The sequence below is a fragment of the Muntiacus reevesi genome, chromosome 8 (assembly GCF_963930625.1).
Source record: "Muntiacus reevesi chromosome 8, mMunRee1.1, whole genome shotgun sequence".
In the NCBI taxonomy this organism is placed as follows: Eukaryota; Metazoa; Chordata; class Mammalia; order Artiodactyla; family Cervidae; genus Muntiacus; species Muntiacus reevesi.
The window spans coordinates 47746372-47759746 of record NC_089256.1 but is presented as its reverse complement, the minus strand read 5'-3'; the positions used below and the strand labels follow the sequence as shown (position 1 = coordinate 47759746).

The 13375-nt window shown below is 41.3% G+C and overlaps 1 protein-coding gene across 11 annotated transcripts in view; it reads right to left on the bottom strand.

Annotated features, from left to right (window-relative positions):
* KALRN (kalirin RhoGEF kinase) overlaps positions 1-13375 on the bottom strand; it is a 678650-nt gene that overhangs the window by 19539 nt on the left and 645736 nt on the right. For 8 of the 11 annotated variants that reach the window (XM_065943374.1, XM_065943379.1, XM_065943376.1 and 5 more), the window contains 6 exons: positions 13301-13328; positions 12501-12672; positions 11028-11149; positions 10239-10370; positions 8584-8748; positions 6733-6811 (listed from right to left, as the gene is read on the bottom strand). In XM_065943374.1, the coding sequence (XP_065799446.1) occupies positions 6733-6811; positions 8584-8748; positions 10239-10370; positions 11028-11149; positions 12501-12672; positions 13301-13328 (698 nt within the window). Of the gene's footprint in view, positions 1-6732; positions 6812-8583; positions 8749-10238; positions 10371-11027; positions 11150-12500; positions 12673-13300; positions 13329-13375 lie in introns of those variants that run through there. The other 3 variants (XM_065943381.1, XM_065943382.1, XM_065943387.1) reach the window with 3 other exon arrangements.

The following is a 13375-nucleotide window of genomic DNA, read 5'->3' as shown; positions in this document are numbered from 1 at the left end:
TCAGTTCAGTTCAGTTGCTCAGTCGTGTCCGATTCTTTGCAATCCCATGAATCGCAGCATACCAGGCCTCCCTGTCCATCACCAGCTCCCGGAGTTTACTCAAACTCATTCCATGGATGTCATCCAGCCATCTCATCCTCTGTTGTCCCCTTCTCCTCCCAACCCCTCCCAGCATCAGGGTCTTTTCCAATGAGTCAACTCTTCACATGAGGTGGCCAAAGTATTGGAGTTTCAGCTTCAGCATCAGTCCTTCCAATGAACACCCAGGACTGATCTCCTTTAGGATGGACTGGTTAGATCTCCTTGCAGTCCAAGGGACTCTCAAGAGTCTTCTCCAACACCACAGTTCAAAAGCATCAATTTTTTGGCGCTCAGCTTTCTTCACAGTCCAACTCTCACAGCCGTACATGACCACTGGAAAAACTATAGCCTTGACCAGACGGACCTCTGTTGGCAAAGTAATGTCTCTGCTTTTTACTATGCTATCTAGGTTGGTCATAACTTTCCTTCCAAGGAGTAAGCGTCTTTTAATTTCATAGCTGCAATCACCATCTGCAGTGATTTTGGAGCCCCCCAAAATAAAGTCTGACACTGCTTCCACTGTTTCCCCATCTATTTCCCATGAAGTGATGTTAGCTGGGTATAATTCTAGGTTGAAAAAAATTTGAAGGAATTATTCTGTTGCTTTCTAACTTCTAGTGTGAATGATGATGTTAGCTGTTAATGCCCAAAGCATTATTATTCCTAACCCTTTGCATATGATTCTTATAAAAATATTTAATTCTCTTTTCACTGAGATTTCTCTTACATTCTTTAGCTCAAAGACCCTTTCTATAGTTCTGCTGGCCAGAAATATTGGATTCCATCAGAATTTTAGCCTCTGCATCATCATATACTTCCATATCAATACCCTTGGGGGTAAAGGAGTAAAAGAAAGGAGAAAAAGGTGAAAATAGGGGTCTCATAGCTTTCTTCCTGTTTTTTGGCCATAAAGATGGGTTTCTCTCAGAGATTTTGCTCTCTGGGCATGCAGGACAGTTCCCTGATTTGGCCCACACTTGGGTCAAAGCTAGGAGATCAAAGAGAGGATAAAAAACCTCAAAGCCCAGAAAATTCACTGCCACTGTCCATGTCTGTTTCAGGTGTTACCTCTCTCCCCAGTCTCCCTGTTATTTACTTTTCAGGAAGCTCAGATAGTTGCTGTTTGTATTTCATCCAGAGATGCTAGTGTAGTCAGTGAGAGAGAAAGGCGACAATGTGCTTACTCCATCTTGGCCAGCATCATAAATTGGTTCATTTTAACAACTGGGGACTAGAAGTTGCTTGGAAGCTCTGAGCTTGAGGCTGGATTCTGTCAACTTGACTCTCACTGTATGGTGAACTGCATGGACTGTTTAGTTGGGGGAAGCATCAAAGTCAGTATCTTTAAATTTTTCCTCTTGAGTTGGTCAAATTTTGCAGAGAAAGACCCTCTTACTTTCTGGCAAGAATGTGAAGCCTTGGTTTTCTACCTCTGGAAGCCTATTTAATAACAGAACAGGGGTCCTCAGTATCTAGCATTTATATATTCTCATAAGGGTCCTGTGTCAGTGATGTCATCCAACCACCTCATCCTCTGTTGTCCCCTCCTCCCGCCTTCAATCTTTCCCAGCATCAGGGTCTTTTCAAATGAATCAGTTCTTTGCATCAGGTGGCCAAAGTATTGGAGTTTCAGCTTCAGCATCAGTCCTTCCAATGAATATTCAGGACTGATTTCTTTTATGGATGGACTGATTTGATCTCCTTGCAGTCCAAGGGACTCTCAAGAGTCCTTTCCAACAGCACAGTTTAAAAACATCAGTTCTTTGGTGCTCAGCTTTCCTTATTGTCCAACTCTATAGGCTATACTGCTGCATTTTTGGATCCTGTAACCAGGTAGCATTCCCAGAGGATAACTCTTTGGCTTCTTTAAGCTGTAATGGTGCCTGTATAGTTTATTTCTGGTTAAGTATGCTATGCCCGAGTGCTCTTTGCTTCTTTGAATGAACTATAGGAGTGAAGATATTTCTTTTTTGTAATAATTACTGAAGAGCCATTTCTAACAAGATAGCCATATAGACCTAGAATTCTAGGTTTATGTGTGATGGAGAAAGCTGACTCACTTATATGACCCTGGCACAGTGGCACAGATATATTTTGTGTCTCATGTAAGTATCTGCATGTCTTATTTCCATTATGCTAACAGAACAGCATTTTAAAGGATCTTCTAAAAGTGTGAAGACTATACTTGGGAGAGAGGAAAATCTTCAGGTTATTGAAGATGAACTTTTAAAAAAAATTGGTTGCTTTGAACAGATCAGAAAATTAATCTCTCCTTAAGAAATATCAAAACATCCATCTTTCAAGAGAAAAACGTGCCTTAGCCTATGACTATCAATAGCAAATACAGGCTTCGGGGAGGACTTAATTGGTACATTCAGGGGACTGAGCCAGTTTCGTTTAGAACCAGATGGGGATTTGCTCTGCTTATTATTGGGGCTCATACTGTGATAGTGGTTTAGTCGTGTCTGACTCTTGCGACCCCATGGACTGTAGCCCACTGGCTCCTCTGTCCTTGGGATTTCCCAGGCAAGAATACTAGAGTGGGTTGCCATTTCCTTCTCCAGGGGATCTTCCCAACCCAGGGATTGAACCCATGTCTCCTGCATTGCAGGCAGATTCTTTATGCTCATCCACCATGAAGCTCTGGGGGTCATATATAGCTTCACAAACTTCAGTATCATGGAGCAAACTAGATTTCAATTACCAAAATTTATTTTTGACAAAAATTGCTGTGATGAGAGACAACATATATTAGTAAAACAAACACAGGCTTAAAGTCAGGTACCCAGGGTTTGAATCCTGGCTCTATACTTACTAGTTGTGGGATCTTGAGAAAGTTACTTAACCTCTGAGCCTGAGTTTCTTTTATTGGAAATCTACTCAAACACTACCTCATGGTGTTGTAAGGATTAGATTAAATAACTTTTGTATAATATCTGCATAGTATCCAGAGGGCTATATTACTCAATAAGCATCATCATCATTACCATGTAGATTTCCATTGACTCTTCCCCCTTGTTTTTTTGTTTGGCTACCTACACGAAGAAGATCAGGAAGTAGAGCCAAAGCTGGATTTTTATGAAAGGAGCTGTAACAAAAGGCAGTGAATTACACTGTGACTCCTGCCTAGGAAAATGAGAATAATGATCATTTTTGCTCTCTCCACAACCTCTGTCACAACCACTTAGGAAATTTTATGCTTCGCTGAGAAATGTCAATCAGAGATGGAGATGATACCAATGGCCCATTGCTAGTGGGTGCTCTCTTATTTACACATCACAGGAGGGTGGGTGACTTGCAAGACCTACTCACATTCTCTCACTTAGACCACCTGGAGACCAATATATCACAAGCATGAACCCCTTTTTTTCTTTATTATCAACTATTTTGTGAGACATGTGATACACTATTTTTCACTATTCTGTTAAGTCATATTTTTATCTTTTTCATTTTTGAGAACACATTTTTCTAACTGAAGGGAAGAAAGAAAAAGAGACACTTGAACCCAACAATTAGTGATTATACATTCTTCTAAGGAAGACATGGAACTTCTTACGAAAATTGACCATATACTACTCATAAAGCAAGTCCCAACAAAAATTAGGGAATCAGTATCATACAGACCAAATTCTCTAACCACATGGTATTTAAATTAGAAATCAGTAGTAAGAAGATAATTTTTTAAATGGACAGATTCTTAGAAAAGTTCAATCTTCCAAGACTGAACCAGGAAGATATAGAAATTATGAACAATCCAATTATAAGCACTGAAATTGAAGCTGTGATTAAAAATTTCCCAAAAAACAAAAGCCCAGGACCAGATGGCTTCACAGAAGAATTCCATCAAACATTTAGAGAACAGCTAATGCCTATCCTTTGAAAACTCTTTCAAATAATTGCAGAGGAAGGAACACTTCCAAACTCATTTGATGAGGCCATCACCCTGATACCAAAACCAGACAAAAACAGCACACAAAAAGAAAACTACAGGCCACTATCACTGATGAACATAGATGCAAAAATCTTCAACAGAATTTTAGCAAACAGAATTCAACAACACATCAAAAAGCTCATACACCATGATCAAGTTGGGTTTATTCCAGGAATGCAAGGATTTTTCAATATAGGCAAATCAATCAACTTGGTACACAATATTAACAAACTGAAAGATAAAAATCATATGATAATCTCAATAGATGCAGAAAAAACCTTTGACAAAATTCAGCACCCATTTATGATTAAAACTCTTCAAAAAATGGGCATGGAAGGGAACTATCTCAACAAAGGAAAGGCCATATATGATAAGCCTACAGCAAACATTATTCTCAATGGTGAAAAACTGAAAGCATTCCCCCTAAAATCAGGAACAAGACACGAGTGTCCACTTTCACCATTATTCAATGTAGTTGTGGAAGTCCTAGCTACAGCAATCAGAGAATAAAAAGAAATAAAAGGAATCCAAATCAGAAAAGAAGTAAAGCTCTGTTTGCAGATGACATGATACTGTATATAGAAAACCCTAAAGATAGTATCAGAAAATTACTAGAGCTAATCAGTGAATTTAGCAAAGTTGTAGGATACAAAATCAATACACAGAAATCACTTGCATTTCTATGCATTAACAATGAAAATTCAGAAAGAGAGATTAAGGAATCAATCCCATTCACCATTGCAACAAAAAGAATTAAATATCTATGAATAAACTTACCTAAGGAGACAAAAGAACTGTACACAGAAAATTATAAGACACTAATGAAAGAAAGACATAAACAGATGGAGAGATATTCCATGTTCCTGGATAGGAAGAATCAATATTGTGAAAATGACTATATTATCAAAGGCAATCTACAGATTCAATGCTATCCCTATCAAATTACCAATGGTATTTTTCACAGAACTAGAACAAAAAATTTCACAATTCACATGGAAACACAAAAGACCCAGAATAGCCAAAACAGTCTTGAGAAAGAAGAATGGAGCCGGAGGAATCAACCTTCCTGACTTCAGATTATACTACAAAGCTACACAAGATAGTATGGAACAAGCACAATAATAGAAATACAGACCAATGGAACAAGATAGAAAACCCAGAAATAAACCCATGCACCTATGGAAATAAAAACAAAAGTAAACAAGTGGGATGGGATTAAACTTAAAGGCTTTTGTGCAGCAGAGGAAACTATAAGCAAGGTGAAAAGACAACCCTCAGAATGGGAGAAAATAATAGCAAATGAAACAACTGACAAAGGATTAATTTCCAAAATATACAAGCAGCTCATACAACTCAATGCCAGAAAAACAAACAACCCAATCAAAAAGTGGGAAAAAGACCTAAACAGACATTTCTCCAAAGAAGACATACAGGTGGCTAACAAACACATGAAAAGATGCTCAACATCATTCATTATTAGAGAAATGCAAATCAAAACTACAATGGGATATCACCTCACACCAGTCAGAATGGCCCTCATCAAAAAATCTACAAACAATGCTGGAGAGAGTGTGGAGAAAAGGGAACGCTCTTGCACTGTTGTTGGGAATGTAAATTGATACAGCCACTATGGAAGACGGTATGGAGATTCCTTAAAAAACTGGGAATAAAACCACCATATGACCCAGAAATCCCACTCCTAGGCATATACCCTGAGGAAACTAAAAAGACACATGCATCCCATTGTTCACTGCAGCACTATTTACAATAGCTAGAACACGGAAGCAACCTAGATGTCCATTGACAGATGAATGGATAAAGAAGTAGTGGTACATATACACAGTGGAATATTACTCAGCCATAAAAAGGAATGCATTTGAGTCAGTTCTCATCAGGCAGATGAACCTAGAACCTATTATACAGACTGAAGTGAGTCATAAAGAGAAAGATAAATATTGTATTCTAACACATATATACAGAATCTAGAACAATGGTACCGAAGAACTTATTTACAGGGCAACAATGGAGAAACAGACATAGAGAATAGACTTATGGACATGGGGAGGGGGAGGAGAGGGGGAGATATATGGAAAGAGTAACATGGAAACTTACATTACCACATGTAAAATAGATAGCCAACGGGAATTTGCCGAGTGGCTCAGGAAACTCAAACAGGAGCTCTGTATCAAGCTAGAGGGGTGGGATGGGGAGGGAGATGGGAAGGAGTTTCAAAGGGGAGGCGATATATGTAGACCTATGGCTGATTCATGTTGAGGTTTGACAGAAAACAACAAGATTCTATAAAGCAATTATCCTTCAATAAAAAGAAAAAAGAAAAAAAGACAATTTAAAAAATCTCGTACATTTGGACATTTTAAAAACATTTCTACAGTTGGGTCAAAGAGAAGAATCATAACTGAAGGATTAAGTACTTAGAGCTGAACAATGAAAATGCCACAATCAGAACTCCGGATGTAGCTAAACTGTACCCTGAAGAGAAGACCGAGCCTTAAATTCTTATAGGAGAAAAGCAGAAAGGCTGAGAACTTCAACTTAAGTTAGAAAAAGAACCACAGAAAAGACACATAAACAGTCTGGTTTTTTCTTAGTATAGAGAAAATGCACTTAGTGAAAGAAACAAAAAACAAGAAAAAAGTCATGTTCATGATGTGATGTTGTTAAGTGTTCATAAATGAAGGAACAGAAAACTGGGTCATTACCTTCCAATTTCATTCAGCTCAGTATAAGCTGAATCAAAATTTTCCTTCCAAGAAATGGTGGCACCATCAGCAGCAGCGTCTTTGGAAGAGAAAGGATCCATTTATCATATTGAGGAAGTCATACAAGAGTAACGAAAAGGTTAACAGGAAAGCTCCAACATCACCCCCAAAGCAATTCTCATGACTAAATATGGAATCTAACTCAGTGGGAAAATGCCACAATTCTCTGAAATGTTATCTAAAAAAATGCTAGCCAAGGGGAAACTGATATGACAGAGTCAGACTCCCCGTACTATCTCCATAAATGAAGGGAAAACTTGGAACAATCAGAAATGTAACTTCTGGGTGTTTTCAAATAGAAATCTGGTAGCAAAAATTATAAGGGAGGAAAAAAACAAAACACTTTGAAAGGCCTAGAAAAGCCAGTGAGAATCAGGGCTGTAGGAAGGATGCAGCAGAGAGGAAAGGGGAAGAGTTACAAGTCCAACGAGAAAAGGAACATGCACAGAGCAGTCTAAAAACTGCTCATTCTCACCCCTTTATTCTCTGCACTAACGAGCCTATATGGTATACCGAATGATTTAGCTTTACCCCAAATATATTAATACACCTGGCATAAACTTTGGCGGCACTACCTTGTTTGATACGTTAATTCCCTGGCAATGATTTATACACACACACACACACACACCCAAGCATGCACACCAACATTTGTGTTGTCTGCTGGGGAGCAAGGCTCACAACAGGAAGCAAAACAGAAGCAATGGTCATCCTGGGTGGGACTCAGGGGGCAGCTGGGAGAAGAGCAGTTAAGCTGCAGCACGTCTCTCTTGACCCTGGTCATCTCAGTTTGCCCACAGCACAGCTGGGCTGAGACTGGACATGGCTTACCCACGTAAGAGTTCTGAGGAAATAAAGAACCAGGACCAAGGTTTCCCAGTGAGTCACAGGCCCCTTGGGAGCAGAGCTGAGCCCGGCTAGCAGTGGGGAGGGCCTGGGGAACATTTCCGGAGTTAACCATGGGGGTGGGTGGGGGGCGGCAGCCTGGGGGCCCTAGAGGGTCCACAGCCCTTCTGGAGACTCTGGCATGCCCTTGACCCAAAGACACAAGTTCACTGTCTTTTAATTTCAGTGACTTCCTATCCCTACCCCACACAGTCCATTGTCCTGTACTGCCCCAAACTTCACTATTGGGAGATTTCTTACAAAATGTCCCAGGGACCAAGGTGGCTTGGTGAGTTCATGAATAGAGGGGCAAAAAAAGAACCAGGTTTGTAAAATACTCAAATGCAGCTAGTTAAATGCATATATTAGTCATTCAACATATCTACATAAAAATGTATCCACCCTGAAGAAAGAAATGCTGGGAGGGCTGGGGGTGGAGAAATGATATTCATTTTAACTCCAACCTTCGAGCCAGTGGCTTTCCTTTACCCATTTTAAATTGGTGAGTGGGGCTGTCACTAATTCTGTGAGGTGCACTTAGGCTGGCAGGGGTTCCCAGGGAAGAGGAGCTGTGGTGTTTCCATCACAGAAGCAGGACAAGTAGCACCCATGGGACTCATGGCTCCTGCCTGCCCCTCTAGGTGCCTGGCAACACACACAGGTGCCCAGGACATGGTAGGCCTACGGGAGACATAGGTGGCAGATCTAACTTGAGCCCCATACTTTATGGAAACATTCTTCATCAGGCCTCTGAAATGGTACTTGACAGAAGCCAACAAGCAAATCCAGGTCAGCTCTAGCTCAATGGCCCAGCAGGCCAGTGGGCTGCCAGGGCTGGTGAGTATATGACAATTGGCCAGTTGTCTTGTCTTCACCACCAGGGTGCTGGGTGTGGCTGGGACTCACCGTATTCTGGAAGTCGTACGAATTCTGAAGGCTCGCTGGGAAGGCTGATCCCCCAGGGGTTACTGGCACTGACTCTGAACTGATAAGGACTCCCAGGACTGAGGTCTTCAATGACAAGGTAGGTGTCCAAGGTTGACGCTACTGACTGCTGCCAGGCCTGGGAACCTAGGGCACAATTTTCGAGGAGTGGGAAAGAGAAAAGGCCAGAGGGACATTGTTTCAAAGACCTTCAGCAAACAATGGAAAGGAAAAATGACACATTCCATTCAAGGGACAGTTGTGGTCACTGCCTCGGGCCTTGAAAGCCTGTTGGCTAACTGTGGCAGGTCTGGGTTCGATTTCTCAAGAGACTGAATACATCATGAGTGGTGTTAAAGCAGCTGGCCTGTAGAGTCTGTTCATTTCCAAATGGGCACATGAGAGAGTGAAAGACAGAGCAAGACGAATTTACAGAGGAACACACAGCACATTTTCAATAAGGCCAGAAAAACATATTGTACAAACAAAGTGAGAGAACAACAAAGTGAGAGAAAACAGGCATTTGAAAATGGAAACAGAATGGAAATGAACATGTACTGTGCACCATGTACATGTAAAATACCGTGGAAGGAGTCTACCCATAATTCTCTCATTCCACGTTGTCACTTAAATCCACAGAAGCCCTATGAGATCGGGAGCAATCGTCTCACTTTACACATAAAGTAACCGAGGCTCAGAAAGATTAGATAACTTTCCCAAGAGAACTTAGTTCATAAGATGAACTATGACCTGAAGAATGCCAAGGGAAATACAAGCTTGGAGAGATGTGTCTCTTAGCTCAGCATCAATGCCTTTGTGCTGAGTTGAGACAGAGTGAACAGCTAAACAAAGAGGTGGACAAATATAACTGCAGAGGGAAAGAAGGGTGAAAAGAAGAAGAGTAACAGAGAGCAGAGCAAAACAGAGGATTCTGTAAACCGTTGCTTTCAATTCAGGTGTGTGATTCATCACCTGGTTCAGAGAGTGCTATTAACAATTAGAGTTACCTGGCAGCTTCTCATTTCAATGAATTCTTCTTGATAATAGTTGTTCCTAACTACTAAGGATATGTATGCACTCTTAGTGTGTAAATGTAACAAAGTTAAAAACTGAACAATTTAAAAAGTGATCTCTAAATTTATACAGTGATCTCTAAGTTTCGTCTAGGGGTAAAGATGAAGGGTTAGGTGGGGTGGAGCATTGCTTTTGCTCTCCTAGTTACTACTCTGGAAGAAAGATCACAGACTAGCAAACTATTAATAGAGAACTGGCTTCTTGTGCCAGCTCTGACTCTTAAGAACCCCAGCTTCATGCTTCTTAACTTTCTTTAAGCTTTAGCCTCCTCACCTGTAAAATGGGCCTGATTGTCCCTGTCTGGGTGATCAGGTTTGTTAAGTAGGTAAGAGCAGGTGAAGGTACTTTGTCACTTGCCATGAGTTATTATCATTTTGGCAAAAAATCTTGCTCGGTGTTTGAGATCAAAAGCAGCTGAAGCCTGGCCTGAGGCCTTGGTGCTGAGTTGGAAGATATGAGAAGGGACAGCTGATGAAAGGCATGGAAGCAGACAGTGTTATGACTTGGAAGGACTTCCTTAGGAGAAAGAGAAGATAGAAGAGGAGGCAGGGGAGGCGGCGCACCTTCCTCTCTGTACTCCACAGTGTAACCAGAAATGGTGCAGTTTCCCGTGCTGGATGGGGGCAGCCAGCGGAGGATCACGGAAGTGCAGCTTCTCTCCTGGGCAATGGGGCGGTTAGGGGCCGCTGGAACACCTGCGGGAGAGAAATTAGGGTCAAATGCCATTTCTGCAGAACTTGGCATTTATGCCAAGGCTGAAAATCACCTAGGGCATGACCTAACCTTTACCTCATATGTTTCCTGTGACCTTGTGCACCAAATGGTACATCTTTCCTAGGCTAAGGGAGACTTGGGAGACACACCTTGCTGTCGGAATTCTTCCTTGGACTAAATGCTGCATACTGGACAGAAAGCTCAGTGAGAGAACTGTGCTGTAGGAGGCATACAGTAGGGCCCGGACAACTCTTATCAAAGATTCATTCTGTTCCCATTTGCTGCAACCTTGTTTTGAAACTTTCACACATGCCCCTCTTCCCCAGGTCTCAGGGAACCCTTGTAATGTCCAGTTAAAATGTTTGACTGACACAAACTCATAGAAAATAGAATGGTGGTTGTCAGGGGCTGAGGGGAGTGAGGGGGAAGTGGAGATACTTTGTTTCAAGGGTGCAGAGTTTCAGCTTTATAAAATGAAGAGAGTTCTGGAGATGGGTTACACAACAGTGTGCGTGTACTTCACACTACTGAACAGCACACTGGAAATTGGTGAAGCTGGTACATCTTATGTGTATTTTACCATAATTTAAAGTGAATATTAAAGCACAAGAAATATTTGACTAACAAAGACACTGTACCTTGCACTTTAACGGTAGCAGATGTTGACGCAGTACCATGGTCGTTTGCTGCTATGCAGGTATAGATACCACTGTCTTGGGGCATCAGATTGCAGATTTTCAGGGTGATTTCCCCAGAATCACTAGGGACATGAAAAGGATGTCCTTCAAGTACCAGTAATGAGACAATCAACTAGTAAAGGTACAAGGTGTGCTGAGTTGAGTCCTTTGGACCAAGGTCTAGTCCCTGTTTGTTATCTTCTTACACACCGAAGCTGAGCACCTTGCCCTCTATCCCCCCAATTCCATATAGAGGAACAAAATTCTTGGCATGCCTATCTCTCAAGTTGGTTGTAAATGAGGGATAGTAAAGGAGTAAAATGAGATAAGAATTAGAACATGGTTTGAAATAAAGTCCTATACAAATACTGATCCCCAATATTACTATTATTACCTAAAATATTTGGTCCTAAAATACTTTCAGTCCATAAGCAATAACAGGTGGTACAAAAAATGGAAAGACTAAAGAATGAAAATGTTCAAGTAGTTCACATTCTACATGTGGCACCCTCAAAATAATCGAGTGACTTAAGGCAAATTCCTTCACTAAATAGCTTTCCCAGTAGTCCGAGCCTGGGGTCCAGGACATCAAAGAACTGCTCTGAAAAGGTTAAACCCAGAGGTCACAGTCAGTCCCACTCCCTCCTCACTTGTTGTGACATAACATGGTAATCTTCATGACCCTTGCCACGCACTGACTCTCATCCTGAGCTCCCTGGGTCCACTGATATTTTAGGATCAGGCCATGGAGTCTCTGCTGGGAATATCATCTCACACACAAAAACATTAAGCTAAAGGATGAAGTGACTTGATCCTAGCTGTTTCTTCCATAAATGTTTTTTAAGCATCTAGGGCTTGTTACTGCTTGTCCTCTGTAAGCAGCATTGTGCAAGAAAGTTCTTAATTAGTGGGGCTTCCCTAGTGACTGAGAAGTAAAGAGTCTACCTGTAATGCAGGAGAACCAGGTTCAATCCCTGAGCCAGGCAGATCCCCTGGAGTTGGAAATGGCAACCCAGTCCAGTATTCTTGCCTGGAGAATCCCATGGACAGAGGAGCCTGGTGGGCTACACTCCATGGGGTTGCAAAGAGTTGGTCACGACTGAGTGCCTAACACTTTCACTTTTGGTTCAACCAGGTTTGATTTTATAGTTTTTGTGTGGAAGCATACTTGTGGCTGGATTTTCTGTTTTCTATTGTATACTTTGGAGTAATTTTTTTTTCCCTTTTAAGAAAATTGTTCTTAATGGAGGAATTGAGTATATCACTGTTTCATAGGATCCCAAGGGCCACAAAGGGTCTGTGCTAGAATAGGTTCCAGGGCAGCTCTTCTCTGAGAGACTAAATAACCTGAACAGGAGCTGCATCCCAGACTTAGCTTCTGGGTACTGCCCGAGGTGTGGGGAGGTATGGTGCTGATGTGGGGCTGCTGCTTACCAGGAGGAGACGGTGTATGTAGCTGAGCTGTTGTCAGTGTCAAGGATGTTCTGATCTGGACCCTTCCAAGTGATGGTGGGCTTTGGCCGCCCACAGACTTTGCACTGCAGTGTCACTGTGTCCCCAAGCAAGCAGGTCACATCCACTAAGGGCACAAGGAATTCTGGCGCCACTGTGGTCAAATCAACATGACATAAATTTGCATTATTCAGAAGAAACAGAACAAAACGATTATTTTATAACACGACCCTCTCATTCCCCACCCTTGCTGTGTAATGATTCGAATAATCTTCAGCTTAACAGAGCAGAGTCACTTGTGTCCTATGAAAAAGTATTTGTAAAGTACCATGCCATGTTAAGTCGCTTCGGTTGTGTCCGACTCTGTATGTAACCCTATGGACTGTAGCCCTCCAGGCTCTTCTGTCCATGGGATTCTCCAGGCAAGAATACTGAAATGGGTTGCCATTAATAAATGTTTAGTTTTAGAAAAATTAGGAAATATAGATTTAAAAAAAGAGAGGACAATCTCCATGATGTCATCACTCAGAGGTTACTGTGAACAGTCTGATATATATCCTTTTAGATTTTATAGAAATATATCTTTTCTTACAAAAAGTGGATCCCATTATACATGTTGCAAGTTGTGGTCTTTTTTACCCCACTGTTTATCCTGAATATTTTCCTTGTCCATAAGTATAGGACTACATGACCATTGTTTAAAGATGCTACCTCAGTGCTGGATTTGCCATAATTTATTTAGCCAATCCCTGTGTAGTCAATTCTGTCACTTTTTAACTCACCTTCTTGGATGAAATTTGGATTTAAGATCTGAAAAACACAAAGAAACAGAAAATTGCTTAAATCCTAAGCTACTT